This window comes from Diplotaxodon limnothrissa, linkage group LG23, assembly GCF_057381915.1.
Source record: "Diplotaxodon limnothrissa isolate DT_005_m linkage group LG23, D_limnothrissa_male_GT1.1, whole genome shotgun sequence".
In the NCBI taxonomy this organism is placed as follows: domain Eukaryota; kingdom Metazoa; phylum Chordata; class Actinopteri; order Cichliformes; family Cichlidae; genus Diplotaxodon; species Diplotaxodon limnothrissa.
Genome location: NC_140617.1, coordinates 47,977,256 through 48,005,016, shown reverse-complemented (window position 1 = coordinate 48,005,016; position 27,761 = coordinate 47,977,256). Strand labels below are relative to the sequence as shown.

Genomic DNA, 27,761 nt, shown 5'->3' with positions numbered 1-27,761 from the left:
GTGCTAACGGCTGTCTAAATGACTCGGGTAAAGTTTGTAGCATGCTTGTTGTTTTTGTCTGCTTCCACTTGTCTTTGCACTAGGATGATGTCGGCGTAAATGTGCAGTCATATTCGTTGTGTTCCCACTAGTGCTGTCAGCGTTAATCTCGTTGCCCTGCTCTCTTCCTTCTGACAATGCTGTCTGTGTTGAGCGCTCAGTGGATCTGCGCTCGACAGTGCAGCCTAGGCGGAGTAGTCGAACGCAGATTCACTGAGCGCTCAACACAGACAGCATCGTCAGAAGGAAAGTTGATAAAATAAATTACAAATATTGTTCGATACATATGTGTACTGAACCGAAAGCACTGTATCGAACGGTTCAATATCGATACGAGTATTGTTGCACCCCTAATAAATACTTTAACTTGTGAATACTTAAACTGCCATGTGGACTTTTTACAGGTAGAATTAAATATATTGTAAAATATGACCCTTGTTATTAGAAATATTGGCTTAATCTGTCCATGAAGAGCTACAAGCTACCAGGCTGGGTATGAAAACAGGCCTGAAAAGTGATGCCTTCGCCACAGATCTTACATGTTTCACAAAAGATATTTAACACCACTGTCAAACACTTAAAGAGCCAGACAATCAGAGTGGATTGGGCAGAAAGGAGAGGTGGAGGAAGATGTTCTGCTTCAAGCTATTCAAGCTCAAGAAAATATACAAACGAAACTGACAGAGCTGAAAGCCCGATCACGTAGAAACAATATTCGTGTATCGTAGTGCCTGGAGACACTGAACGGAACAACCTGACGGGGTTTTAGAAACTTTTATTAAATGGGAGTTTTCTTTAAGATGTCACAGAGCCACCGCAGAAACCAGGCCCCACTCAACAGTAATTTACTTTCTACAGCACAGTGTTAAAGAACTGGTGCTCTGAGAGTTTTTTCTGAGAGGAGTGAGAATTGACTTTGACCATGACTAACCCCACTGACGCTCAGCAGAAAAGAAAGGCCACTTTCAGACCCCCCACCAGCAAAACTCAGTGACGGCACCGTAACTTACAACAGCGCAACAGAGGCCATGGAAGATGTAGAGAAGGTCCTGAGCTTTACAGGAGAAGAGACCTGATCCACGTAATCAAGGAGAAGCAGAAGAGCTTTTCCTCAAAGACAGCGAGGACACACCGGAGCTGTCTCGATGTGTCACTAAAGGCAACATGTCTCTGAGCAACACTCAGCTGGCAGCCAAATATTTGTATTCGCTTGTATTTCTTAGTGGGACTGTAGCATTAGGCTGCTTCCACACATTCACAGTCGCTGTATGAGATAAAGCTGATTCCCAATCCTCTGCTGCATTTTAGCTTCTACCGTGATCTGATTAACAGGATGTAAGTTGATCATAAAATTCTGATATGATACTTAATCAGTCCTTCTGTGAGCAGGTGTTTGTGGGCGTCCAATAAGTGGATTACACTCTACTGCCATAAGTATAAGCTCCTTTACTTTCATAAACATGTGAACTTGAGCGCCATCTCATGCTTAATCCACAGGGTTTAAAATGATGTGAGCCCACCTTTGCAGCTATTGCAGCTTCAACTCTTCTGTGTGGGATTTCCACAAGTGAGAAATGACAATGTTAGAACATTCTTGCAAACCTAAAGATCTCAAAACATAATTTTGGAATGCTGATTAATGTGAACGCTGATTAATGTGAATGCTGATTAAGCATTAATGTTATGTACGGAAGAGCAACAGAAACCATTTTGGTATCAACACATTCAGCTTTTTGTGGACAAGTATTCTATTACTTCTGTTTTCTTTAACTTTTATATGTTTTAAAATATTTGTTTGTTTGTTTTACACTGAAATGAATGGTGAACGCTTAAAATCCTCATCAAACACACTCAACATTGAAAGTTATCTAGTTCAGATTACTTTAACCTCCTAGGACCTGCGTCCACATATGTGGACGTCACATTTTGGGTTATTTAGACCAAAATACTCAATTTTGCTCTACAAGGGCCTGATATCCACTTACGAGGACATTATACTGCTACTGTTCAATCGAAATTTTAAACAAATATCCTCATATGTGGCTCTTATTTTTCTTAGAAACAAAAATCAGGTAAAAAAGAATCTGGTCATTCTTTGCTTTTACATTCATCGGGTCCAAATCAGCCCAAATATCAAAGAGAAATCAAAAATGCTGCCGTGGAAGAGTTCGGGTCTTAGGAGGTTCAGCTAGAGAAATAAAAATCAAACTTTAAACTGGTCCCAACACATGTTCAGCTAAGTATGTTTTCATACAGTTACAGTTTATTCAGCTTACTCTGGCCAGGGCATCTCACCCTTTTCAGCCGGGCCCCACACCCTGCCCACACCTGCGCCTGGAGACTGTGTCAAACCTCAATATTATTGGAATGATTATTGCGATCTCTACCTGCTTAATTACATTTCAGCTCCCAGTTTTTCATTTTATAATTTCAAATAATTTTTAGACACTTTCAGACTCAGATTTTTCATAATTCAGAACATTTTCATAGTTTTATTGAACCATGTTATTCTTATATTGCCATGTTTTCATCTCTTTATTAAACGTTGGTTGAGTTCATTAACCTTATGTTGAAGTAATCCCATTCACCCCCATGCAGGCAAACTCATTTAAGATCAAGGACGTCTACACTGTGATGCTCTTCAGCTCCAATTTTGTTTTTTTAGAAAATGCCACTCATATTTAGGTCATTTGGTTTATTTAGAGAAATATTCTACATGCTTTATTTAGTGGTATATTTAGTCCAATATAGTTTTGGTTCTGCTCCCAAAAAGGTTGATTCTGTTCATCTGGATGTTTTCAGTAGGAGAAACGTTTCGTCATCATCAGGTGACGTCTTCAGTCTCAGCTGACTGCAGGTTTCAATATTATAAACAGCACATTTACATCAATGACTGAAACCAGCCCACTGAAGGAACAATGGTCAGTTCCTTGATGATTGATATGCAAATTCTCACGACCATTAATCAACAACCACTGATCAAAGACCACTGATCACTGAGTCCCATTCACAGAGAGTTGGGGAATGGCTGCAATCACAGCATTGTAAGATGGCAAAAGACATCTCAGAAGCAGTGAATCAACCTTTGGGATTTACTTACCTGGATATTTGAGCGTGCATCAAGAACTTTTGCTTTTTACACTTAGCTAGCTGATATTGTTGAAATCTAATGTCACTGCGCTGGTTCAGCAAGGTCACCTTTGCATATTTCAAACATTTTTTGGTATTGAAGGAAACATCTTCAGCATTTTTTGACAGGTAATGCTGTTTTTCTAGTTAAATATGTTTTTTGATTTGTTGAGCTTATATTTTCTTTTGCCTATCACAATCTGTTCAGTGTACTTTTTCACATTAGCTGCAATTTAATTTAATAATTAAAGTAATGAATATAATTTAAATATATATATTGAACTCAGGACCTTCCGCACAGCAAGAAGGTCCTGAGTTCAATTCCACCATCAGGCCGGGGTCTTTCTGTGTGGAGTTTGCATGTTCTCCCCGTGTTTGCGTGGGTTCCCTCCGGGTACTCCGGCTTCCTCCCACCGTCCAAAGACATGCAGCTTGTGGGGATAGGTTAATTGGATAATCCAAATTGCCACTAGGTGTGAATGTGCGAGTGAATGTGAGTGTGAATGGTTGTCTGTCCCTGTGTGTTGGCCCTGCGACAGACTGGCGACCTGTCCAGGGTGTACCCCGCCTCTCGCCCTATGACAGCTGGGATAGGCTCCAGCGCCCCCCGCGACCCTGAAAAGGATAAGCGGAAGCGAATGGATGGATGGATGGATGGATGGAATATAATTTAATGTGCCAAACAAGACTGTGGAGACATAGGATTGTGTTTTAGAAAACCATAGTAAAATTTCATACATGTAACCATGGAACTGCTTGCTTTTCAGATGTCCCTAACCACTGCCTCATACAAGATCAAATAGCTGAGATGGATTAAAATAACAGGAGGGAGGATGAGAGGAAGTCCCATGATTAGCAGCTGAAAGTCACCATTGTCCTTGCAGTTCAACAGGGCGCAATACCTTTCAGCTGAAGACACATAGTAACCAGATTGCTGCCATGGTGCAGAATTGTTGCAGAATAGTGTCTGTTTATCTTTACGAGCAGTTGTTAGAATGCTGTTAATAATTAACCAGCTATTCCCACATTTAAATTGCAAGTTAAAAGGTTGCTGTCATATAATGTGTCTTTAGTACAATAGCCTCACATTCAAAACCCTACAAAGGACCAAGTTCCCTCTAAGCTGCGCGTGAGCAGTTGCGCTCTGCTGGCACGTCTCTGCGCACAGAAAATCTGCGTTGCACACAAAACAAATCTAACCTGAATTGAAATTAAAATTAAAACTTCAACAATCCTCTTCTGCAGTGTGAGTCAGTGACTGGCTGCTCCCGTATGGGATCAGAACGATGCCACCTTATCCCACAGTCCAGCCAATGATGCGATTCACATTCGTATATACGCAGCTGATCAACGTCGCTGACAGGATCTGACAGCGTCCTTATGTGCGACACCGGTGTTTTAGCAAAGCGGCTGATGTGGAGTGAAGCCACGTTAATGACAACGTGTACAACCATTGGAGACGTGAGCAGGACAGACAAACAACTGACGGACAAAGTGTGGACTTTATACCAGTTTTTAAATCGTGTTGATCGGCCACGTAAAACCAGAGTTATGATAAAATATCTGCAATGTTTGGTTTTCTTCCTGAATACTGTCGTTGTTTATATTTACTGCAGGAAGAAACGGTAAAAACGGCGTTTTATAAGGAAAACGCTCAAAAGCCTGTGAGCAAAGACAAAACTCCCAGCCTTTCCTATTGGTGGAAAAATGTACCATGTGGACCAATCAAAGAATGATATGGCAACATGGCCTTTAGTTGTTTAGGGAGGGGGAAGTTTTAGGAGTGACGGCGTGTTTGAGATGTGAGAGATTTGAGACGTTTAGCACAAATCTTGTGTAGTTAGTGTGTAGTTAGTGTGTAGTGAGTGTGTAGTGAGTGTGTAGTTAGTGTGTAGTTAGTGTGTAGTGAGCGTGTAGTGAGCGTGTAGTGAGCGTGTAGTGAGCGTGTAGTTAGCGTGTAGTGAGCGTGTAGTTAGTGTGTAGTGAGCGTGTAGTGAGTGTGTAGTTAGTGTGTAGTTAGTGTGTAGTTAGCGTGTAGTTAGCCTGTAGTGAGCGTGTAGTTAGTGTGTAGTGAGCGTGTAGTGAGCGTGTAGTGAGTGTGTAGTTAGCGTGTAGTCAGTGTGTAGTTAGCGTGTAGTTAGTGTGTAGTTAGCGTGTAGTTAGCGTGTAGTGAGTGTGTAGTTAGCGTGTAGTCAGTGTGTAGTTAGTGTGTAGTTAGCGTGTAGTTAGTGTGTAGTCAGTGTGTAGTTAGTGTGTAGTCAGTGTGTAGTTAGTGTGTAGTTAGTGTGTAGTGTAGTCAGTAGTGTTGTTGTGTGTCAGAACAATGAGGCGCCTGCTGAGTGTTACAGGTGTTACAGCAGTGACACATCTGCTGCTGTCAGGCCTGCAGGTATCAGGCTGTTGTTCTCCTTCATCTCATAGTGGACACAAATTATTTTTGGAGCAGCACAAATAATTTGTGTGGCATCAGATTTGATGCAGAACAGCTGATTGTTCTGTAAATAGTTTGAAATCTTTATTTAAAAACACCTTGGCACACGCCTGCTGCTGCTCACAGTGGACCAGGGGACGCTCAGGGAGTTTGTGTGTTCGCTCAGACACATGAAACATTAGAGGCAACATCACACTGCTTATAGCACTTACATTCTTAATTCATCCAGTAAGTATAACATTAAAACAAGCATGAAGTGCTGAAGGGGGACATTTTAAGCTATGGAAGAATAGTGGAGGAGAGCTTCTAAGCATTCTAAGCATAATTGTGTGAAATGAGTGTGTGTTACCTCTGTGCTCAGGTGACGGTGTGTCTTGTGGAAGTTCAGACAGAAAGAGTCCCACATCATCCAGAGCCTTGGTCATAACGGGTTCTTTCGCTCGCAGCTCCCTCTTGAAACCCTGTAAAAGCACACATACTTTTTGCATTTGTACTAAACTAAACATCAGACAGTCAGTTCCACCCTTCAGTGTCATATCTGGGACTAAAAGACTGAGCTTGATGTGACTTTATACAGAGAAATCTGTCTCAAAAGGGTTACAAATGCATAGGGTACGATCAGAGGCATAAACACATGTGTGCAGTGATCTGTCTGTAACTTTTGAGGACTCACAAGTGCTTCAATCCACACACAAAGTCATTAGTTGTTCACAGAGTCTATTAATAAAGCTTAACAAATGGAATAATTTTCTCTTTCAAAAAGCTTTCTGTGGATACGAATGTCTAAAAATACAGGCAGTGGCCAGTGGTGGCCCTCAGCCTCAGTAGATGCAAAGGGTACTTTCAAAATCCTAAGTCACCTTGTTCTTAGGTTATCACACTGAAAAAGATTTTCAGAAAACTTGACCTCTGACCCCTGACCTTGAGGCCAAGATCACTGAGATTCAAACTTGTCTGATATTCATACTAGATGTGCCTATGGTTTCAAAATCCTGTCACTTCCTTCTCAAGTGATCACAAACTCAGGTATCCATGTTGAACGACAATACCCCATCAGCCTTTTACAGCTGAGGGGTAATAAAATACTTGCAACATCCTTCTCACTCACTTACAAAACCTTTCCTAAGTGAGAGGTTTCACTCCTGATACGCATGGATCACACTGCATGCCCACGTGGGGTTTTGAGATGTCTGAGAGGAGAAGCCAGCTCTCCTGCCTCAGTAGAACTGAGTAAGGCAGATAAGACGGACCGCCATGATGGAGAGCAGTTTGTTGTTGTTTGTTTGATCTCCTGTCCCTCACTGACTCAAAAGGCTCCAGACTCTGGGTAATGATGGTTCCAGCTCTGTAAATCATTTTGTTAATCCTGCTGGCACTGATGGAGACAACGGCAAAGGAAGTCGCCAATAAAGGATCTGAGAAGCTTCTTGTACACACCATCACTGTTGGTCCATCCATCCAAACTCTCATTCAGGTGAACTCCGTACCTGTACCTGTAGTACCTGTAGGTGTTCACTGGTTCCACCTCCATACACATGTTAATGGGCCTGCTTACTTATCTTCATTTAGATGAAGATACATATGCAAATATGCACGCTGTATCCTTTTCAACGTTTTCTTGTTCCTAGACCTGACGACCCTCCTGTCTTCTTTAGTGGAGTGATCTAGGACTAGAACAGTGCACTTTGATGCAACCTCAAAGGCTGAAGGTGATTTTAGACTAAAATCCTGGGTTTTCCTCCAATTATTAAATCTGACTACAAAGCAGGCTATAATTATAAGTTGATTAGTTTATTCACTCACATCTTTGATGTCACTGCGTGCTGCCTAGGGGAATTAATCTGAGTTAATATTTCTCTAATTAATTCTGTTTAAAGGCAGAAACTGATCATTTTGTTTGAGCTTTAGTTAAAAAAACAATTTGTCGAAGGTTATCATGTGCTGATGTCACTTCCTGTGCAGATATATTGTCGATTCCTGTTTGTGAAAAGTCATGGCAGTCGTGTTGACAATTAGCTGAACACAATCTGCACCAAGAAGCAATGTTGAGTGAGCGTTCTACCATGCTGCACCTCCTACCCGGTGTATGTCCAGCTGAGCCTGCACGGCCGGGACGTCCCCCCCTACAGGTCGCTCCTGCTCCAGCTGCTGACTTTTCAACCTTAGCCAGTTCAACAGTTCTTGCAGCGACATGTGAACCCTCTTCCAGGGGGCCATCTCTGAGTCCAGGTGGGCCCTTGAAACAGAAACACAAACATTTTTTCTTTCTCTGTAGTTTCAACAACAGTCGTTTACAGTTCTTTGCGTTGTTGGAACCATTGCAACCGCTCACCTCATGCGGAGGGTCTTGTTGTGCAGGTCATTCCACCGCTGGGTCATGTTGCCAAGACGTCTCCTGAGCAGAGCCCCATCCTCGGAGTCCCCCAGTGACGTAAGAATCCTCTGCCCATTTTCATCCAGGGAGTGATACAGTTCTGTGTGGCCGTCAATCTCTATTTGGAGGTCCTATAATTGCCAGAAATGGAGAAACAGCATGAAAAACTGTAAAATTCGGTTACAGCACACACTGAATTTTTTGGTAACATCAGCAATCTTTCAGGACTTTCACTGATTGGTGCTTAAAATCAGATGATGATCCGTTAATCAAGATATCAACCGTATTTATATTTATATTTACATTAACCGTTTGTATTTTAATTTCTTAGCACTGTAATGTCAAAATGTATAAAACTCCGGTGATTTCACTTCTGTACATTTTGTCCTACAGACAGTCCATTACTGAAGCTCTTTATGTTCCCAATTAGTATTTGACAGTCCAACCTTTTGTCAAGTAAAAAGGAAAAAAGATCCATTTGATGATGGAACGACCAAAAATAACAGATATGGCGATATGGGGCCAGGGTGGTGGCGGTGAGGGTTAGTGACAGCCCGAGAGCAGGGGTAATGAAGATGTTGCTGTTCTGCTGTGGATCCTGCAGAACCCTTCACCCAGATGTAAGCAGGGAGCATGGTGGGGATGTGAAACAACAGTGAAACATTTGTTCTGATCAGAGAACGTTTCACTGCAATGTCCTGGAAGTGGGGAAGTGGAGACTCAGTGATCTTCTCTGCTGTCTTCAGCCCTCTCTGCAGGGATTTCCGGCACTGCAGGCCCCTGACCACACAGATATTCATGTCAGTAAGCTCTCTATAGTACCCTTGTAGAAACTGGTAAGGATACAAGAGGGTAAGTGACCTCTCCTCGTCCGGAGCTCTCCTAGCAACAGCCCTGGTGTGCAGTGACCGGGACAAAGTGTCTGTTATCTGTACTCTCTGGAACTTGGTGCTGCTGACCAGGTCCACTGCTGTTCTGTTAATGACTGTGTGGGACTGTGCCGACTTCCCCTTAAGTCGACAATGAGCTCTTTGGTTGTTTTCAGCACAGACAATGTGGTCGTTCTCCAGTCTCTCAAAGGACATCACAATGGGACTGAGTGCTTTGGGGCAGTCGTCATGAAGATACGGGCACTTGGGCACTTGAATGTTGGCAGCAATCTTAAAGAATCAAATGGAATCCCCTTTTATTGTCACTGTATATGTAGAATGAAATTGTGGATGCTCACCACCAGCTGTGCATGGAATAATAATATGAATAGCAGGACAGCAAGAATGAATAACAGACTAGATTACATACGCACAAGAGGTATGTATACAAAACAGGAGGCACACAATAAAAAGGCACACATTAGAGAACAGTTTACAGAGTGCTTGAAAATAGTGTAAAACACTTGGTCTGAGTATAGAGTCCATGTGCGAGTGTCCTGGAGGTGTGTGACCTCATTGACCAGAAGCGCCATCTGGGGGGCAGCAGGTCAAATCCGTGGTGGGCGGGAAGCAAGTCGTTACATCTGATGGCCCTTGCAGCCCGTTCTCACTCTCGAGGCGTAACATGTCGACGTTTTGTCACCTAGCGTAAAATGTTACGCTTTGGGAGTGAGAACGTGTTGGCCCTGGAGTCAGGAGGTGCTGGTAATGGCCTCCAGAGGTGGCAGAGGATGGCCAATGACTTTTTTGGGGAGTGTTAATTAGCCTCTGCACAGCCTTTCTGTTTTCAGTCCTGGCCTCTGCGTACCAAACACACGGTGGTAGAAGCAGCAGCTTCTGGTCCAGGTTATTCTTCCTCTGAATGCAGGACAAATGAAAAATGTCTAAAAGAGCTGAAGCTGGTCGGTCAGGACACCAAGCTGGTGTGTTGTCAGTGCCGGCTGCTTTTCTTACGTTCCCTCTCCTCAAAGTCGTATAGAGCGCTGTTCCTTGCAGGTGTATGACTAAATGCCTCAACCCTTCATAGTGTTTGTTTACTTACTTATTCAGAAAGGTTGTCTTGTTCACACAGGGTGGAGGAGTAGCTTTAAACTCTTTGATGGCGTTGATACTTTGCCACATTCGTCTCTTGTTTGCATGGTCATGGAAGAACTTCTGTATTCTCTTACCAAAGTCATGCTTCGTTGCTCTTATGGCATTGTTCAAGTTGGGTCTTGCTGATCTGGGTGCCATCATATCACATTACACCTAAAACCGTCACTTTGTGCTTTCATTGCAAGCACCCCTTGGTCATCCACAGTTTGTCACCAGGAATGTCATCTAACAAAGACATCTTCCACATATTTCTAAACTTATGGAGACACTAACTCAGCGTACTCATCTACACTCAGTTGCAGATGCCTTGAACACATCTGTTAATACATTCAATACAATACATCTTTTAATGCTTCTGTGGCTCCTGTAGAGCACTTGCTTCACAGTGGGGTTTTCTCTGATTATTAAGCACTTCTATGCAGGAAGCAGCATAACAGAAAAATGGTCTGACGAGCAGAGGTGGGGGCAGGGTGTTGCCTTAAATGCTTCCTTAATGTTAGAATAGGCGAGGTAAACTCAGGCTAGGTGAAAATCAGTGTCACTTCATCTTATTTTAATTTGGTGCCTTCATAAAGAGACTCCTGCATTTCAATTACTGGCTTTATTAATAGCTAATACATCATTTACTAATGCTTTATACATAAATTCAATCATTAAGGGAAAATGTCCATTTCAGGAGTCTTCAGAATTCTGTGATACCTGATAAGACAGACAATAGTTACCTTAATGCCTTACATACTGTCTATTAAGTATTAGTAAATGACTTATTTACAAATTCTGTGCTCATAAAATTACGATATCAATTCTTTGTGTCTGACTTTATCTACTTTTTCTTATTTTAATTCTCTAAATGTTATTGTCATTGTTTGAGTATTGGCTAATTACCTTCCACATGTTCTTTATATTACTAAAGTAAAAGAGAGCTGCAGTAGACGTCTGACCTCTCACAGAAAAAAAATGGTACAGCCGGGATCCCAAGTTGTTTGCATGACTTGATGAATGTCAGATTGTTCTCACTCCCGAGGCGTAATACATCCCGAGGTATTCCATGGGAACGCGAAAGACAACCTTCCGCGTTCCTATGCTACGCACCGGGCTGTGGATGAAATCCAATAGAACGACCGTCCCACAGTAATAGACGTTCCAGCCATGTATTCCAGCCCTAACCTTATCCCTTAACCTTAACCAGCACTTTAATGATGTTAGTGTTTTCAGAGCGATTTAAGTAAGATAAACGTACTTGTGTAGATTCATTCCAAACAGTTCTCATGTTTCCTCATTTTTCCGACCTCGTAATACAGCGCTCCCTCGCTATAACGCGGTTCACCTTTCGCGGCCTCGCTGTTTCGCTGGTTTTTTTGTGTGCAATTTTGCATGTTTTTTTTTTTTTACAGTGCATTGTGTTCTGCGTCCTGATTGGCTGTAGACCATTGTTAACCAACCTCCTGCCGTGTCTCCTGTACAGTCCAGAATACATTCAGCTTGTTAAATTTACACAAATCTTCGATCTCTAGCAGTGTGACTCTGAAGAGCTGCACTGTATGTTTGTAAGTTTCCTGCCCAACAAACGCAACGATGTCGACGAAACGACAACCGCAGGTCTTTGGTTTCATTCTCTAATACTGGACTTATTTTTCTACAAGGTTTGAACTTTGAGAGTTTAAACAAGAGAGAAAAGTGAAAATGTTCAGCCTGTCTGAGAAAAGTGTATAAAGTGTGTAGTGACGGGTTTTACATCCTTAAAACAGCTATAATAATTGTAAAAAATAAGGTTGGCTACTTCGCAGATTTCACCTATCACGGGTTATTTTAGAACGTAACTACCGCGACATACGAGGGACGGCTGCATAGGGAAGCAGTAATATACAGGCGATTTGTCACCTTGTGGAAAATGTTACGCTTTGGGAGTGAGAACGTGTTGTGAATATAGTCTCATCAGTTTTACCACAATGCTATGCAATTCAATTTTAGAAAATGCTTTATTTAATTGGAAAAATATGACACATTACTTGATTGTACCCCAAACTGTGGAATAACACTAGCATTCCCAACATTAGATCTAGTCCATGTGTAATACAAATTACTCATCCCTTATTTTACTGTGATGATTGGTGGGTTCAAAAAGGTCAATAACATGCTTCTTTGTGGTTATTTTGTGGCAAAGCAATCAAACCACTTATTTCTTTTGAGTCCTCTTTTTGGAAAATTGCATTCTCCCAACTTTGTGGAAACACTTTGGGGATGCCCCCTTTCTTTTCCAACATGACTGTGCACCAGTGCACAAAGCAAGGGCATGGGTGAGGCAGTTTGATGTGGCAGAATTTATCTGTCCAGCACAGAGTCCTGACCTCAGCCTGACAGAGTAGAAGAATGGGCAAATGTTAATATAAACACACTCCTAAACCTTGTGGAAAGTCTTCCCGGAAGCGTTGAAGCTGCTACAGCTGCAAAGAGTGGGCAGACATCATATTAAAATCCTATGGATTAAGCATAGAGTGCCACAAGTTCATGTGTGTGTACACACAGACAAATACTTCTGGCAATAGTGGACGGTATCGAGCATTTCTGCTCAATTTGAGTACTCGAAGCTCTTTTACTACAAACACTAAAAATATGAAACTGAATTTGACAGAACTTCTTATGTTTCTGTGCTTTGTGAAGAGGACGTGTCACTAACTCACCATTTTTATTAAAGAATCAACAGTGTCTTTAGAGCAAATCTTCTTATAAAAATAAACTGGAGTCAGTGAATAAAAACATGCTCCTCCTTTTTGGGAAGAGAAAAAACAAGAAGCGCTGAGGACATTATAAATAGGAGTTAAGTAAGTGCACTTGTTTACAAGAGAGCACAACTCCAGAGGGCAAGTGTGATACTTACACTGACATTTTAGGATTTTGATGTCCACCTGTTTTCATTACAATACAATGATGTCATCCTGTTATGGTGTTATTGTGACGGTGTTGAGAAAATAAAAGTGTTGTACAGCTGCGTCCATGCCCTTTCAAGATGATACACTCTACTCTATATGGTTTCTTGAAATTGTCAAGGTCACACAATGAAGATCAAGGTCAGCTGCTTAGCCAACACGTCCCCCCTACGACACTGTTGTGAAGTTTAAAGACTTTCAATTAAAAATACAAAAATCCCAGCCCTGCACAGCCTGGCGACCTGTCCGGGGTGCACCCTGCCTCTCGCCCAAACACACAAAATCTGAAACATGATATCATGAAAACTGTGGACGCTAGACTGCTAACAAACAATCAAATGGAACAAATGACACAGGGGGCAGGAGGATTTTATTACGATTACCATGTGATCTAAATGATGACACAATGTCAGGCAGTCCAACAGTTTGCATTTTTACCTTGATTTCTGCCTTTTAAATGAATAGTTCCAGAAGTCGTGCGAAAGAAAAATCTTTCCTACTGTTAATCTCAAATGCCCCACAACAGAATCGAGCTTATATAAAATCAAGTACCGTAATTGTCGGGCTATAAGCCGCTACTTTTTGCACAAGCTTTGAACCCTGCGGCTTTTAGTCAGGTGCGGCTTTTCTATGGATTTTCCATGATTTTTGTCATATCGTAAGAGGATTTGTTTTGTTTGTTCCGCTGTTGTACGGCACTACGTTGCCTGGCGGAAGGATTGGGGTTCAAGAGTGGTATGTTGGTCACATGGCAACGTAGTGCCGTACGAAGTAGCGCGAAAAACAAACTTCAAAGTAGCGCTACGCGTTCAGCGGGAGGCGTGGATGACGAGCGGTGATAAACTTGCGAAAAGCAAGTTATGCTCAACTCCACCGGTGGAATCTGACAGCGTGGAAAAGTGTGGAAACATCCACGATCACCAACGGATTTTGAAGGGCTGGACTGCTGCATGATGGAGAGGAGGACACCGCCACGGCCCTTCAGAGGGTGTTCGACACTGACAACGAGGATTTCTTTGGTTTTGAAAGTGACAACGAAGGAGAGAAGCGGAGAGTGGATGACGAAGCCATCCTGAGCCTGTTCGTATCCGACACTGGAGAAGAGGACTTTGGTGGTTTTAGTGGCAGGAAGAAGAGAAAGATGGTGGTGAATGACTGACTTTTCTTCTTGTTAAAGCCGTGTCGCTGCACCTGAGCATAAAAGGTAGGCTGAATCTATTTTTCTGGTGTGCTGTAGGTTACTGTTATGTACTACATGTGCAAATATGTACCCATAACTTGTTTTTCAAAATATTAATAAAAGGGGTGTGTCTCCAAACAGCCATCTCTTTCCTGACAATTCCCTTTGTGCATATTCTCTTACATATGATAAGTCAACATTGAAACACCTGCGGCTTTTGGTCAGGTGCGGCTAATGTATGTACAAAACAGGATTTTCCCCTGATTTTAGCTTGTGCGGCTAATATTCAGGTGCGCTTTGTAGTCCGGGAAATACGGTATATTAACTGTTTTGTAGCCAGGAAAAAAATTAACTCTTGAGATTAAAAATTTCCCCTTTTAAGAGTCTCCTGACCAAGCAGTACAATCCTTGGTTGCATACATTAAATCACATACACATAGAAATCCATGCACCAGTTAAGTACAGTCAGAGTAAAAAAATAACACAACCCAGATCATGCTAAAAGTGCTACTGAATGCCACAAACAAAGGAACAATATTCAGGCAAAACAGCAGCCTGCATTAGTTCTTTAGAATCGCTTTAAAGTCATTAAGTGAGACCAGCTCCTTACGTTGATTCTGCAGCTGATTCCAGGAGCAGGAAGCTGCACATGTGAAAGCTCAAATTTAGTGTGAAGCTTTGAGACAGACGGAATAAATCTTGGGAAATAAGATGTATAAGAATATATCAGTCATATATATCATATATACGTCATGACAAAGCAGACCAGCAAAGGAGTGGTGAGTAAGAGCTTGTAATCCAGCATATTTAAGGATGCATGCATATAAATCGCATTGCTATAATCAAGTATAGACATAAAACTGGGAACAACAAGTCTCTTTCTTCTCTCAAAGTACAAGCAGGACTTTTAGTCTAAAGTAAAAACCACAATTCAGTTTTTTCACCAGTTGCTGAAACTGAGGCGTAAACGAGAGCGAGTCATCAACTGAAGTCCTAAGTAGCTGTAATCAGATACTAACTCAATCTCAAAGCCCTGAATTGTAGTAATACACAAAAGGTTACTTGGTTCAGATTTTTAATTTGTGAACACCATCGATTTTTTTTGGTCAGCATTCAAAACAAGTTTTAAATGCCACAGGTTATTCTGTAGCGTCGTGAAAGTTGATTTAACAGATTACAACCTATATGAATCATCTCAAAAGTTTAGTGTAAATGTCAGTAGAGTAAATGTTCCAAATGAATCTACTTGGTTTTTATTCCCAACCTGAACATGGTAGACCTTTCTGCGCAGCATCGTCCAGACTGAACCCTGGAATCCCCAAAATCACACATCAAAAAGAAGAAGCACCTCCATTAAGCCCCATTTCATTCCTTCTAGCTTCCAGCAGGCTGAATTACACTGCCCTCTGTTTAAGTGTTGGTGACACAGTGAGACGTTCAGATAAAGAGGAAGAGAGGGAGGGTCAGTCGCACATAAAAAAGAGAGATGGAGTTGAACGTCTGAGTCAGAGTGAACACAGGGTACGAGAAAGAGTTAAAATGACGATGAAAGACGCAGAGAAACTTTCAAGGTTACATAAAATGATGAGTGTACTTCTTTTCCAATTAAACCTTATCTGCATGTTGTAGCCGAGGGAACGAGTGAGACTTCATAGGATGCTGTGTACTTTTAGCACCCATCATTGTAACTGGACAAAGACAACTATCTCAGTGCTACACACAGTGCTACACACAGTGCTACACACAGTGCTACTGTTGTACTGAGAGAGCTCTGTGTGTACATGTGTGTGTGTCCCCGTAGGTGTGTTGTGTGTGTGTGAATTTCTGATTTTAAATGTGCTGCTTGTGTGTTTCCTTGTAGTGCATGCACTGCACACTGTGTCACAGTGGTTGTGTGTGCATCACTGTACATGCTGTGCTACCAGAGAGTGTGTGTGGGTGCAGGGTGAGGGTTGACGGTCAGAATATGTTTTCTTGCAGAACAGAGCGTTCCCTTCACCCAACACCCACAATGCATTGGGGGAATTCGGGATTTGTGTGCAGACAGTGACAGTCCAATCAAATCTCACCATGTCAGCATTCCTGTCATACTAGCCAGAGCAGAGTTGAAGAAGGGCTAAAAACTGGAAATATACTGGATGTGTGGCAGATGAGACTAAAGTCTAATCATTAGTCTTTTTATCCATATCAGGGTTGCGAGAGCGGGCTCGAGACTATCCCAGTTATCAGAGGGCGAGAGGCGGGGTAAACCCTGCACAGAATACCAGTCTGTTGCAGAGCTAACGCAGAGACAGACAACACTCTCCTTAACACCTGTGGGCAATTTAGAATCACCAATGAACATAACCCTACTAACTGCATGTCTTTGAACTATGGGAGGAAGCTGGAGTACCTGGAAAGAACCCACATTGGTTTTACTTTCTCACTAATCCTTCATGGTTGTACGAGTTTTTCCTTGCCTAACTTAATTAAACTGTGTTAATGGTATAACCAATTTAATGATTAATTCTGATGACAAACATGTTTGAACTTACAGCTTTCATCACTGCAATGTGAACCCCTCAAAACCAAACACAAAAATAAAATGTTTTTATATGTAAAAGCCAGATGAGGTCCAAACACCAATCAGCAAAGAAGACACTAAATTGCTGGTTAGTAAATGAATATGTGTTTAAGGCTGTTTGTTTTATCCAATGAGGAGGTCTAAGCACTCCTTGCTGCGCTGTGCAGCATGCACTATGTTGTTTAGCTTGTGTCTGGGAGTTTTGTCCTCGGGATCAACCGGTTTTAGTCTGAGGTTATGGCTGGGTCTGAAGTGCACTGATGTTATGCTTGCAGATAAATCTCCTGAGTTTCTCAGATAAACAACAAAGTTGTTACTAGGGCTGCTCAATTAATCGAATTTTAATCTCGATTACGATCTGGGCTTTCAGCGATCATTAAAAATGACTGAGCCGATTATTAGCCCCTCCCTCGTGCTTTACTCTCGCGCTGCTCCGTGTGGCAAATCGAGCGCACCTCTCTGCGTTTCGAACACGCGTCACAACAAGAGGACCCGAGGGATGCTCGGAAAGCTCAGCAGAAGTTATTTGGAGAGGAGAGTGACTGCTGTTGGTTGAAAAGAGAGGTAAAAAAACTTCTGTGGTGTGGAAACATTATGGGTTCAGTCAGACGTGGATCAAGTAGACACAGTGTGTAAACTTTGCTACAGTAGCTGCACCACAGAGCAACACTGCAAAGTTCACTAAACACAGATGTTTACATTTTTCATTGATTTTTTATATTGCAAACATTTGCACTGTTATCAGTATTTGCACTATTTTATATTATTTTTTAAAGTCATTATTCAACACATTGTTATTGTTAAATAAATATCGTCAAATAATCGAGATCTCAATTTCAGTGAGAATAATCGTGATCATCATTTTTGCCATAATCGAGCCGCCCTAGCTGTTAGATCTCTTTCTCCCTTGTTGGTGTCCAGGCCCAGCTGGGAAAACCACGTGTTTTAAGAGCTTTCTTTAATGTGTGTGTTCGTGTCTTTGGCTTAGAGGGAATGTTTTGTGCCCAGTGTTGCAGCGTCCAAATGACCAGGTTTGTGTTGTGGGAGTCAAAGAGTAGGTACTGGTGTGTGTGGGCTTTCAGTAACGTTCAGTGTTGAGGTTTCCATTCAGCAAGCTATTATCATTTTTTCTCTTCCCTGGTGAGCTTTACATTTCTAACCACTGAGTTGATGTGAACAGTGAAGGTTTCTACTTCTTGGGTTTAGATTTTGACCATTGTATCACATCCATACTCTTGTCTGTAGCAACTCTCGTATTTTAAGATATGTGGCGGTGAGGCAAAGGTCTAACAGTGTACAAATCTGATCATTTGCTGGCACTCTCCACTGCCTCCTTTGTAGGGATACAAGTGAAAAGGGAGACCACATTAAAGGACATTATGGTTTAATCTGGTTTGGCACCAGCAGCAGCAGCAGACCTATCTTCAGCCTCCAAACCTGTGTGTGCTATGAGACCAGTTAGGTTTTCTAAATAGTATTGTAAATAGTTTTGTCCTTTTTCAAATAGCAAAGGGCTGAGCTGCCTATTTATTTCTGTACATTTATCTTGTGTAATAAGTCAGGGAGTTATGGGGTAGTGCTTGGATTGGCTTGTTTTGTTTGTAATTTTGCCCTGGAGCTTAAGCGTTGAGTTTTGATAGTATTGGTGCAGCAATAAATCTCACATTTATCTGTGACTTGGCCATTGGGTTTCTGGTTTTGGGGACCAGGGCGAGGACACCCTTTTTTATTCCTTATGTTGCACCTAGACCGAGGCATAACATGTCCCTGCTTGGATTTCCTTTACACAGACGTCCTCATCACTAAATGAATGATTCTAAACTGGCCACAGGTGTGGATGTGAGTGTATTGGTCCTCATGACTTAGCCCTGACAAGGTTAATCTTCAGGGCCTTATGCTGATTTCTGGAACGTGTATATGTCCATATCTGTACATAGATACAGAGCTAGCTATATCAGAAAGATGAGGTGCACCTGTGTATGGCCCACCTTCCACTGTTCCAGCAAGTTCCTTGCTGCCTCAGACTGCTCCTGCAATCTCTCCTTGTTCGTGGCATCTAGTAAAACATTGCAGGTCGTCTCAGCCTCCGTGAGCCAGTTGAGGAACTTTTCCAAATCAAAGTAGAACTGCTGCAGCAACTTTAGAGCAGCTTCCAAAGCTGCCTCCCTGTCCGAAACACTGAAAATGTGCAGACAGATGACAAGAAACAAAGGTGGTAAATAAAAGTTATTTCCTCAAAAAAGTTAAAGAAGCAACAGATTTGTTTTGCACACATCGGTAAACACGATGGCTCAAAGTTTAATATGAATTCTGATAAAACGTCGCATGTTTGATATATGTACAGTGAGGTTGAGTTAACAATTCAATAAAAAAATTGACAAAAAAGTCTCATAAAACATATACAAAGTACTTAAATATATTTAAACTTTATCTCCTTGTCACTTCACCCCAAGTCCAGCACCCTGAGACTGTATGCTAAGGGGAAGGAAGGGAGCCAGGGACCAGTGAGACTCAGCACCACAGTCCAGGATGAGGCAGTGAACATCCATGAATACATGAGGAAGATGGCCTCAACCGACCGCGTGCTCAGTGAATACCTCAGGCAGCAGAAACCCAAGAAAGAGGAGGAACCATCATGGAAGGACCAGCAGATAGAGGAGGTGGCTGATATCCAGAAATCCTACCAGTGGCTGGACAAAGCTGGACTGAAAGACAGCACAGAGGCACTAATCATGGCAGCACAAGAACAAGCTCTGAGCACAAGATCCATAGAGGCTGGGGTCTATCACACCAGGCAAGACCCCAGGTGCAGGCTGTGTAAAGATGCCCCAGAGACAATCCAGCACATAACAGCAGGGTGCAAGATGCTAGCAGGCAAGGCATACATGGAACGCCATAACCAAGTGGCCGGCATAGTGTACAGGAACATCTGTGCCGAGTATAACCTGGAAGTCCCGAGGTCAAAATGGGAGATGCCCCCAAGGGTGGTGGAGAATGACCGAGCTAAGATCCTGTGGGACTTCCAGATACAGACGGACAAAATGGTGATGGCTAACCAACCGGACATAGTGGTGGTAGACAAACAGAAGAAGACGGCCGTAGTGATCGATGTAGCGGTTCAAATGACAGCAATATCAGGAAGAAGGAACACGAGAAGCTGGAGAAATACCAAGGGCTCAGAGAAGAGCTCGAGAGGATGTGGAGGGTGAAGGTAACGGTGGTCCCCGTGGTAATCGGAGCACTAGGTGCGGTGACTCCCAAGCTAGGCGAGTGGCTCCAGCAGATCCCGGGAACAACATCGGAGATCTCTGTCCAGAAGAGCGCAGTCCTGGGAACAGCTAAGATACTGCAGGACCCTCAAGCTCCCAGGCCTCTGGTAGAGGACCCGAGTCTGGGCGAGAGGGGAAACTGTGTCTTTTTGTAAAACAAAACGTGTTCATTTATGTCATTTTAAGAATATTTAAATAGTTTCAACAGGGTAAATAACAAAATCCTGCACTCTGCATGTGTTATTACTGAACTGCAAATTTAAAGTACATTTAAAAAGAATAACAGAATAAATATATAGAAAATACAATACGATTCCCTTAGCAGATAGAGAATAAATAAGAAAGATAAGTAAATACTGACCAGAGAGTGAGTGGTTTTCCTTTTTAGGATCAATTCTATTCCAAATGTAATGTAGCAGAAGTCAGTAAACAAGCCTAAAGATTTGATAGACGTAATATCCAGACTTCCATGATGGCTAAATAGCTTTAAAAGCTTTCTTGTTAGATAATGCAAATGCTCTTTTTATCATGCTCGTCTGTTATGTGGAAAACTAAACGTGTGTCTTTTGTGCCAGGAAATCACATCACGATTACTTCCTGACTAAACACGTTTTGCAAAAAGGTGAAATAGTCATTGTGGTGTTTTGACGGGGTAGTTGCACTAAAGTGCACTTATTATTTCCATGGAAACCAAGGTTGAAAGCATAAGAATAGCATCGTTTAGAGACATCCATTAAGTCAAACACCAACATAGCTGCCTAAATGTTTATTTTTAATAAAAATAAAATAAATGCAGAATAAAATTTAAATAATGCTTACCGCTTGTTGATGTATATGCAGGCAGTGTCCATGTTGTTGTTGATCTGGGTGACTTTGTGAGTGTCATCGTTGCCATATAGCGTCAGCAGTTTGTTGGCCAGTGTATTGGTTTCTTTGACTTGTATCTGGGATTGCTGCAGCTCCTTCATTAAGAGCTGGGTAAGCAGGGAGAAAACAAAGGCCAAATCATCAACACGATTACCTGGTTCCACCTGATTAGTACTCTAATCAGGTTGCTTCTCCCAAAGACAAGAACTAACAGACTTAAAAACTCCTTTGTCCCACACGCCATCAAACTGTTTAACTCCTCTCTGGAGGGGAGAGGGAGGGGAAACAGGAGGACAAAGGAGGGGGGAACAACTAAGCTGTAGTGCCTCTTCACCTCACTGTGCAATACTTTTGTAAATAGTCAACGGTGCAATAGACTCAATACTTGAAATGTGCAATTCACTTGTATTTTTATTTTTATTCCTATTTATTCTATTTATCCCCTTCGTATATTTTATTTATATTGTCTCTGTATTTATATATATGTGTGTGTGTATAACTCTGTAACTTCTGTCGGTGCTGTGCTTTTTTGGAAATCGAATTTCCCAGAGGAACCCACCCGAGGGATTAATAAAGTTCTATCTTATCTTATCTTATCTTATCTTATCTTATCTCTAAGCGATCATCGTAACGGGCAGAACTCTGTCTAAATAAATAAATACATCTGGGTAAATTCCCAGATGATTAAACATGCAACTGTTTTGCTGGTAAGACCTGAAATGAGTAAAGAAAATCAACAGCCTATGTATGCAAGATAATTCATAATTTGATTGGGGGGTTATATTGGTTGGATCTGATTAATGGGGGGCTCTTGTAAGCAGACTATATGTCTGTATAAATACAGTGAAATTCAGAATGCAGATCCCACCTTCAGTTCAGCGTTTTGTTTTTTCAGTGCATCAACTGTATAAGTGATCTCCTGCCATGAATCCAGTCTCTCATTGGCCTGTTTGACGACATGATCCACCCCCTTCTTGGCGTCCAGCCAGTTGGTAGAGTCTTGCAGCATGTTTTGTAGCTGCTTCATCCTATCAGACAGTTTGGTCTGACAGTCTTCCCAGTAAGCCTGGAGTCGATCAACTATGAAGAAAGAGAGAAAACACTGCTTAACAAGTTCTCACAATATTGCTTTAGAATAAAATCACACAACTAGTAGAGGTGTCAGACAGTTTGAAAATAATACATGGACTGAGTCTGGAAACCTAAATCCATCCCTCCCTCCATCACTGGGGATTTTGTATGACATACATACCTGTATACACTGGACAAAGACTCACATATATAATGTAATCACATATACTCGTATACACTATACATACCTACACTGGAGTGTTTGTATTGGAATCACTGCATTTAACCTACATATTCAATTCACAGGACACATATATTTAGGTCAAATATTACCTACAAGCATATTAATGAAGTCTGTGCCACTTGTTATATAAGCACCTGCTGATCCATACTGGTTACAATATAATAATTAGGCTCAATAAGTAATCTTTGATTGTGTTATAGCCAAAGGTGACAAGTCCAAACATTGGGCTAATGCTGAGTATGGACTTGGGAGTCTCTTTACCCATTTTTGCTGCCCAAAAGTTGTGAACAATCCTTCTTTAACAAATATAGTAATCAAATCCATCCATCCATCCATGCATCCACCCATCCACGCATCCATCCATCCATCCATCCATCCATCCATCCATCCATCCATCCATCCATCCATCCATTCTCTTCCTCTTATCCAATTCCAGGTTATTTAGGAAACCTAAATAAAAAAACATATTTTTAAGATAGTTACTGTTGTCGTGTTGGACTTCTTCAGATAGAAAGAAGATGAGAATTTGAAGTTGAAAGAGAAAGCTGATAACTTTTGTACATTTGGCCTTTTGCGATAATTATACCTTTACTGGACAGTTACAGCTAGTACAACTAGCTCCCACACTCCCTGTTTGTCATGACTACACAACAAAGTCTCAGTTCTTGGCAGGAAGAGAACAGTAAACATTTGCATTTGATATCAAGGAACATATGATGCTTTGTAATCTCACAGGTAAAAACAAGACTTTTTTACACTATATATGACTGAATCTATTAAACTAAACTAAATTATGAGTAAAACACAAACAAAATCAGAATGTGCTATCAAAATGAACACTGTAGTAACTCCTCTCTTTGAGATGGTGATCTTTGCGAAAACAAGCAGTAAGAGAAGAAGAAGAGAACTGAGAACCTGCAGATTTGTAGAGGAGGAGTGTCCCCCAATATAAAATAGAAATATAGAGGAAAGGCTTTTGGCTTCAGGCTAATTTAATACAATTTGTGACTACAAAAGCATGCACACTTGGGCTGGGCAAAAACTGAAAAGTACTGTTGAAGGAGGTAGATCCGGCTCCAGTGATATCGGCTTCTGAACTGATTGATTGGTCATTATCATTTGATTATCATTTGATCTGTACCTGCAACTAGAGAAGGAAAATGCAAAAACTGAGAAGGAGCGATTGCAGTGTGACGTGGAACTTGAAAGAGTGAGGGTCGGGCGATATGTAAACATTTTCCAATTGGCAATAGTCAGTCCAATCGCCGATAGGCAATATATTCACGCATGCGCAGACTTTTTGATGGGCGGGGCAACGTAATCATGCACGGACTGATTTGCGCGTGTTTAAACGCGGGCATCACGATTTTTTTTAACGCTTTCAACCCATCAGGAGCGCAGAAGGAACAAAATTTGGACAAACTGGAGGGGGAGACAGTAAAGGCTGGAAGTGGCAGAGAAGCAGACAGGCAGAGATTTAGAAACTGGAAGAGGGGAGAGAAACAGACTAATGCTGAGTTTGCTTGGAACATTTTCCACCACTTTACATGTTGACGTGGTGCTGAGGAGGCAGGGACACATGATGATTTGTGTAACATGGTTATCTTGGAACAGTTTAATAGGAAGAAGGTGAAGACAGCTTCTGCAGCTTCTGTTATGGCAGATGAATATGTTTTGTCCAACTCCAGGCCTCGAGGGCCGGTGTCCTGCAGGGTTTAGATGTGTCCTCGATCCAACACAGCTGATTTAAATGGCTAATGATCAACATGTCTTGAAGTTCTCCAGAGGCCTGGTAATGAACTAATCATTTGATTCTGGTGTGTTGACCCAGGGTGCGATTTAAAACCTGCAGGACGCCGGCCATCGAGGCCTGGAGTTGGACACCCCTGATAAAGCCTAATATAGGCTCTAAATAAGCTTCACTTAGCCTCTGTGGGAGGCTAGGTGATGCTATGTTGCATGTGTATGTGTGAGACTTACTGCGTTCAGAAATAGCATTGCGGGTCTCTTGGCTGCTGGTTTTGTTCTTCAGGTTCTGGGCTGCTGTGATCTGTGTCTCCAGGAGGGGGCGGCGTTGATCAAGATCCTGTAGAGAAGCCTGAAAACAATCATTTTAGTTTCTCAGTTGTTTTAACTTACTTATTGAATTTTCCAAGCAATTAAGGAGGAAAACAAATCAAGAATAAAGGTCTGTAGCATGTCTAGCTTGTCAGTTTAACCACTGACTGTTTTAAACTATCTGTGAGTCCTCAGTATTTACACACTGAGCCATACTCTCACACGGCCCCGTGAATGTCGGCAGCTCGGTCAGGTTTTGCAGTGCTTTAAATAGAGTCAACAGTGAGGTCAGAGGTCCGGACCTTGAGTTGCCTGATCATGTCGTTGATGTCGTCGAGGTCAGCCACCACTACCCGCTTGTTCTGTACCATGTTATCCATCATGGTCAGCCAGTCAGTGAGCTCAGCCCAGGACTTGTTGAACTGAGCCAATGCTGCGTATTCAGGCTGGGAACTTCCTGTCAGACCTTCATCTGAGACACAGATACAGTTAAATGAACTTTTAGTGGAGGAAGTGCTCATATTCTTATTTCAAAATAAAACCACAGTAAAAGTCCTTCACTGAATTTGCTGAAATGAATCGCTCATTATGAACAGAGAGAACTCGATGGCCCACCACCAAACGCATCATTCATGCTTTAAATTCATAACCACACCGACCCGGTCCCCATTTTTCAAACAACCATTTCAAAAACCAACGGCAAGTTTATTCCACGTGGTCACGAGTTGGGTCATGACCTGGTTTCCAACCACCGTTTTTAATATTGTGACTGTAGCATTAGAGACAGCTCCCCAAATCAGCTGATATGCTATAACCATGTGCAGGAGCTGATCTTTCCATTTGTTTTTCCATTATTTAAATGATTCTAATTATTCAAATGGTATCACTCATAGCCCGAAGTGTAATCTGGGCAATGACTGATCAACAGAAAAAAGAAAGATAAAAACTAGAATCTCAATCCCAAAAACAAATGAATAATTAAAAGAAACTGAACCAGACTGAATCTAGTAAAATGAACTCTTACTGAACCTAATATCAGGACTTTCAGTTGTACTGGGAACATGAATTTGTGTCCTAAACTCAGTCCGAACTTAATCTTGTGTGCACATGCATGCGTGAAAGATTAAATGTGGTCTTACTCTCTTTTCTGGTTATAAGCTGAGCAGCCGTCCTCTCCTTGTGCTGCTGCAGCAGCTCCAAGATTACTGTCCAAGATTCCCTCAGCCTAATATATTTCATCTGAAAAAACATACAAACACACATGTGAGCAGTTTCCTTATTGTTGATAACAACTTCACAGGTAAGTGTCCAAGCATCAAATGCTGGAAGAAGTATGTATATTTTTTGAGTCGACGTTGTTTATATATATTTGTGTCTTGTTACATTTCTTCAAAAAGTAACTATTTATTCATAATATTTAAGGTAAAGGTAGAAGTGAGACAAGTCAGTGTTTTAATGATTTCATGTGACTGAATTTGCACGTGAGTCACCTGTATTTCATTTCCTCACCTTGCCAGGTTGCTCAAGAGGAGAGTCCTTGTATAACTGATCAGCTTTCTCCAACACACACTCCACCTCTGGCTGCTTGACTTGCACTTCGTTAATGAGCTGGAGAATCAGAGAGCTTAAACTGCAATAAGCCTTGTGGACAGATGAGTGTATTGCATGTAATATAATAAATAATATATTGGATGTAATATATGCAATGTATTATTTATTTCAGGCAGTTTGGGCTTGAATGTTTTACTAGTAAATGCCATGGTGCACTGATACCATGCATACATCTATATGCACACTGTTTTGCACCATACCCTGGCAGATGGTCCCTCAGGGCTGTGCTCCAGCTTGGTTCTGGTGCTGGATGCCCAGACTGACAGGTCATCCAGATGACTCTCACACTTCTCCATCTCCTTCAGCAGACCCTCGATCTCCAACTGACGTTCAGGAAGAGCCTTCGACACCTAAATGAAGATTGGCCATGAAGCCTACCACTCCCACCGTGTTGACCCATTTTTCAAGATATTTATTACTACGGGGGAGGTGAGGTGGTGATAATCTGGTCTGTAGTAAACACAGTATAAGAATGGTTTTCCATCGTCTTTCTGGTAAAGATTAAAGCTCACCTTCTTTGGTAAATCAAACTCTGTCTGGAGCAAATAAACTAAATCTAAGAGAATCTTTCACAGCTTTTGTACACAGTAGATGAAAGTGAAAATATTGCCACTTTGATAAAAAAAAAGAGATTATAACACCAACAAACTTTCAAGCCGTCAAACCTAAACGTCGTAAGCTTAATGATGTGGTGCACTGCTTAGCTAGACGTAGGGAATACCCTTCTCTCAGAGCCTTTGTGTATTATTCAGTTGATGCCTTTCCTGGGCAGCGGCGTGCTGTCCGCTGTGTGTGTAGTGAAAGAAGCTGACCTGAGACCAGCGAGTGTTTATGATCCTGATGTCTTTCTGTTTATCAGCAGGAAATGTTATCTGCTTCAGTCTTGAGTTCAGATTCCCCATCACTACATTCTGGGCAGGAAGCTCCTCCACACATACCTGACACACACACACAGAGACACACACACACACACAGACACACACACAGAGACACACAAGCACATTACTGCAGCAGCTCAATACAAGCAGAATCTTATGTAAGATTTCAGAAACACACACACACATACACACACACACACACACACACACACACACACACACACACACACACAGACACACACACAGAGACACACACACACACACACACAGACACACACACACACACAGAGACACACACACAGAGACACACAAGCACATTACTGCAGCAGCTCAATACAAGCAGAATCTTATGTAAGATTTCAGAAACACACACACACATACACACACACACACACACACACACACACACACACACACACACACACACACACACACACACACACACACACATACACGATCTTGCAATAATTACAACGCTGCAATGTTTTTACTAATTACACACAGCAACACATTGGAGTAATTTACATTATGACTCATCTAAACTCATTTACACGATGATGGCAGCTAAATTAATTTGCATAAATCCGTAAATATGCACACACATTCAGGAAGCTCATAGTAACTGTGTGGCTGTGAACTGAATATACCTGAACTTTGCCCAGAGTGTCTCTTATGTGCTGTGGCTCTGCAGGCTGCAGAGGAATGGCCAGGACGCCCTCAGCTTTGTCCAGCCAGCCCAGCATCGAGCCAACATTCTCCTGCAGCTCTGCGGTCAAGGTGGATGCCTCTGCAGACCTGTAGGGTTAGAGAATCCAAGAAACAATAAAAGAAGTGTTTTCCTCTTAGGGGCGGCTGTGCCTCAGGAGGTAGAGCTGATCATCTACTACTCAGAAGGTTGGTAGTTTGATCCCCGGCTGTTCAAGTCTGCATGTCAAAGTATGCTTGGACAAGATACGAGCCCGGTTGAACAAAGGGGCAGTATGAACGTGTTATTCAAAGTGCTTTGAGTAGTTTAGAAAAGCACTTTATAAAAACAGTACATTTACTATATTGAAAGACCACATGGGCACAAAAATCAGTAACGCACGCACGCACG

At 41.9% G+C, this 27,761-nt stretch overlaps 1 protein-coding gene across 4 annotated transcripts in view; it reads right to left on the bottom strand.

Moving 5' to 3' along the window:
• Nucleotides 1-27,761, bottom strand: part of dmd (dystrophin) — a 305,560-nt gene that overhangs the window by 68,050 nt on the left and 209,749 nt on the right. For all 4 annotated transcript variants that reach the window (XM_085348560.1, XM_085348556.1, XM_085348558.1 and 1 more), the window contains 13 exons: nucleotides 27,313-27,460; nucleotides 26,600-26,725; nucleotides 25,988-26,137; nucleotides 25,686-25,784; nucleotides 25,316-25,415; nucleotides 24,479-24,648; nucleotides 24,099-24,216; nucleotides 21,672-21,883; nucleotides 20,756-20,910; nucleotides 18,656-18,845; nucleotides 7,932-8,104; nucleotides 7,679-7,835; nucleotides 5,949-6,060 (listed from right to left, as the gene is read on the bottom strand). In XM_085348560.1, coding sequence (XP_085204686.1) covers nucleotides 5,949-6,060; nucleotides 7,679-7,835; nucleotides 7,932-8,104; nucleotides 18,656-18,845; nucleotides 20,756-20,910; nucleotides 21,672-21,883; nucleotides 24,099-24,216; nucleotides 24,479-24,648; nucleotides 25,316-25,415; nucleotides 25,686-25,784; nucleotides 25,988-26,137; nucleotides 26,600-26,725; nucleotides 27,313-27,460 — 1,910 coding nt within the window. The remainder of the gene's footprint in view (nucleotides 1-5,948; nucleotides 6,061-7,678; nucleotides 7,836-7,931; nucleotides 8,105-18,655; nucleotides 18,846-20,755; nucleotides 20,911-21,671; nucleotides 21,884-24,098; nucleotides 24,217-24,478; nucleotides 24,649-25,315; nucleotides 25,416-25,685; nucleotides 25,785-25,987; nucleotides 26,138-26,599; nucleotides 26,726-27,312; nucleotides 27,461-27,761) is intronic.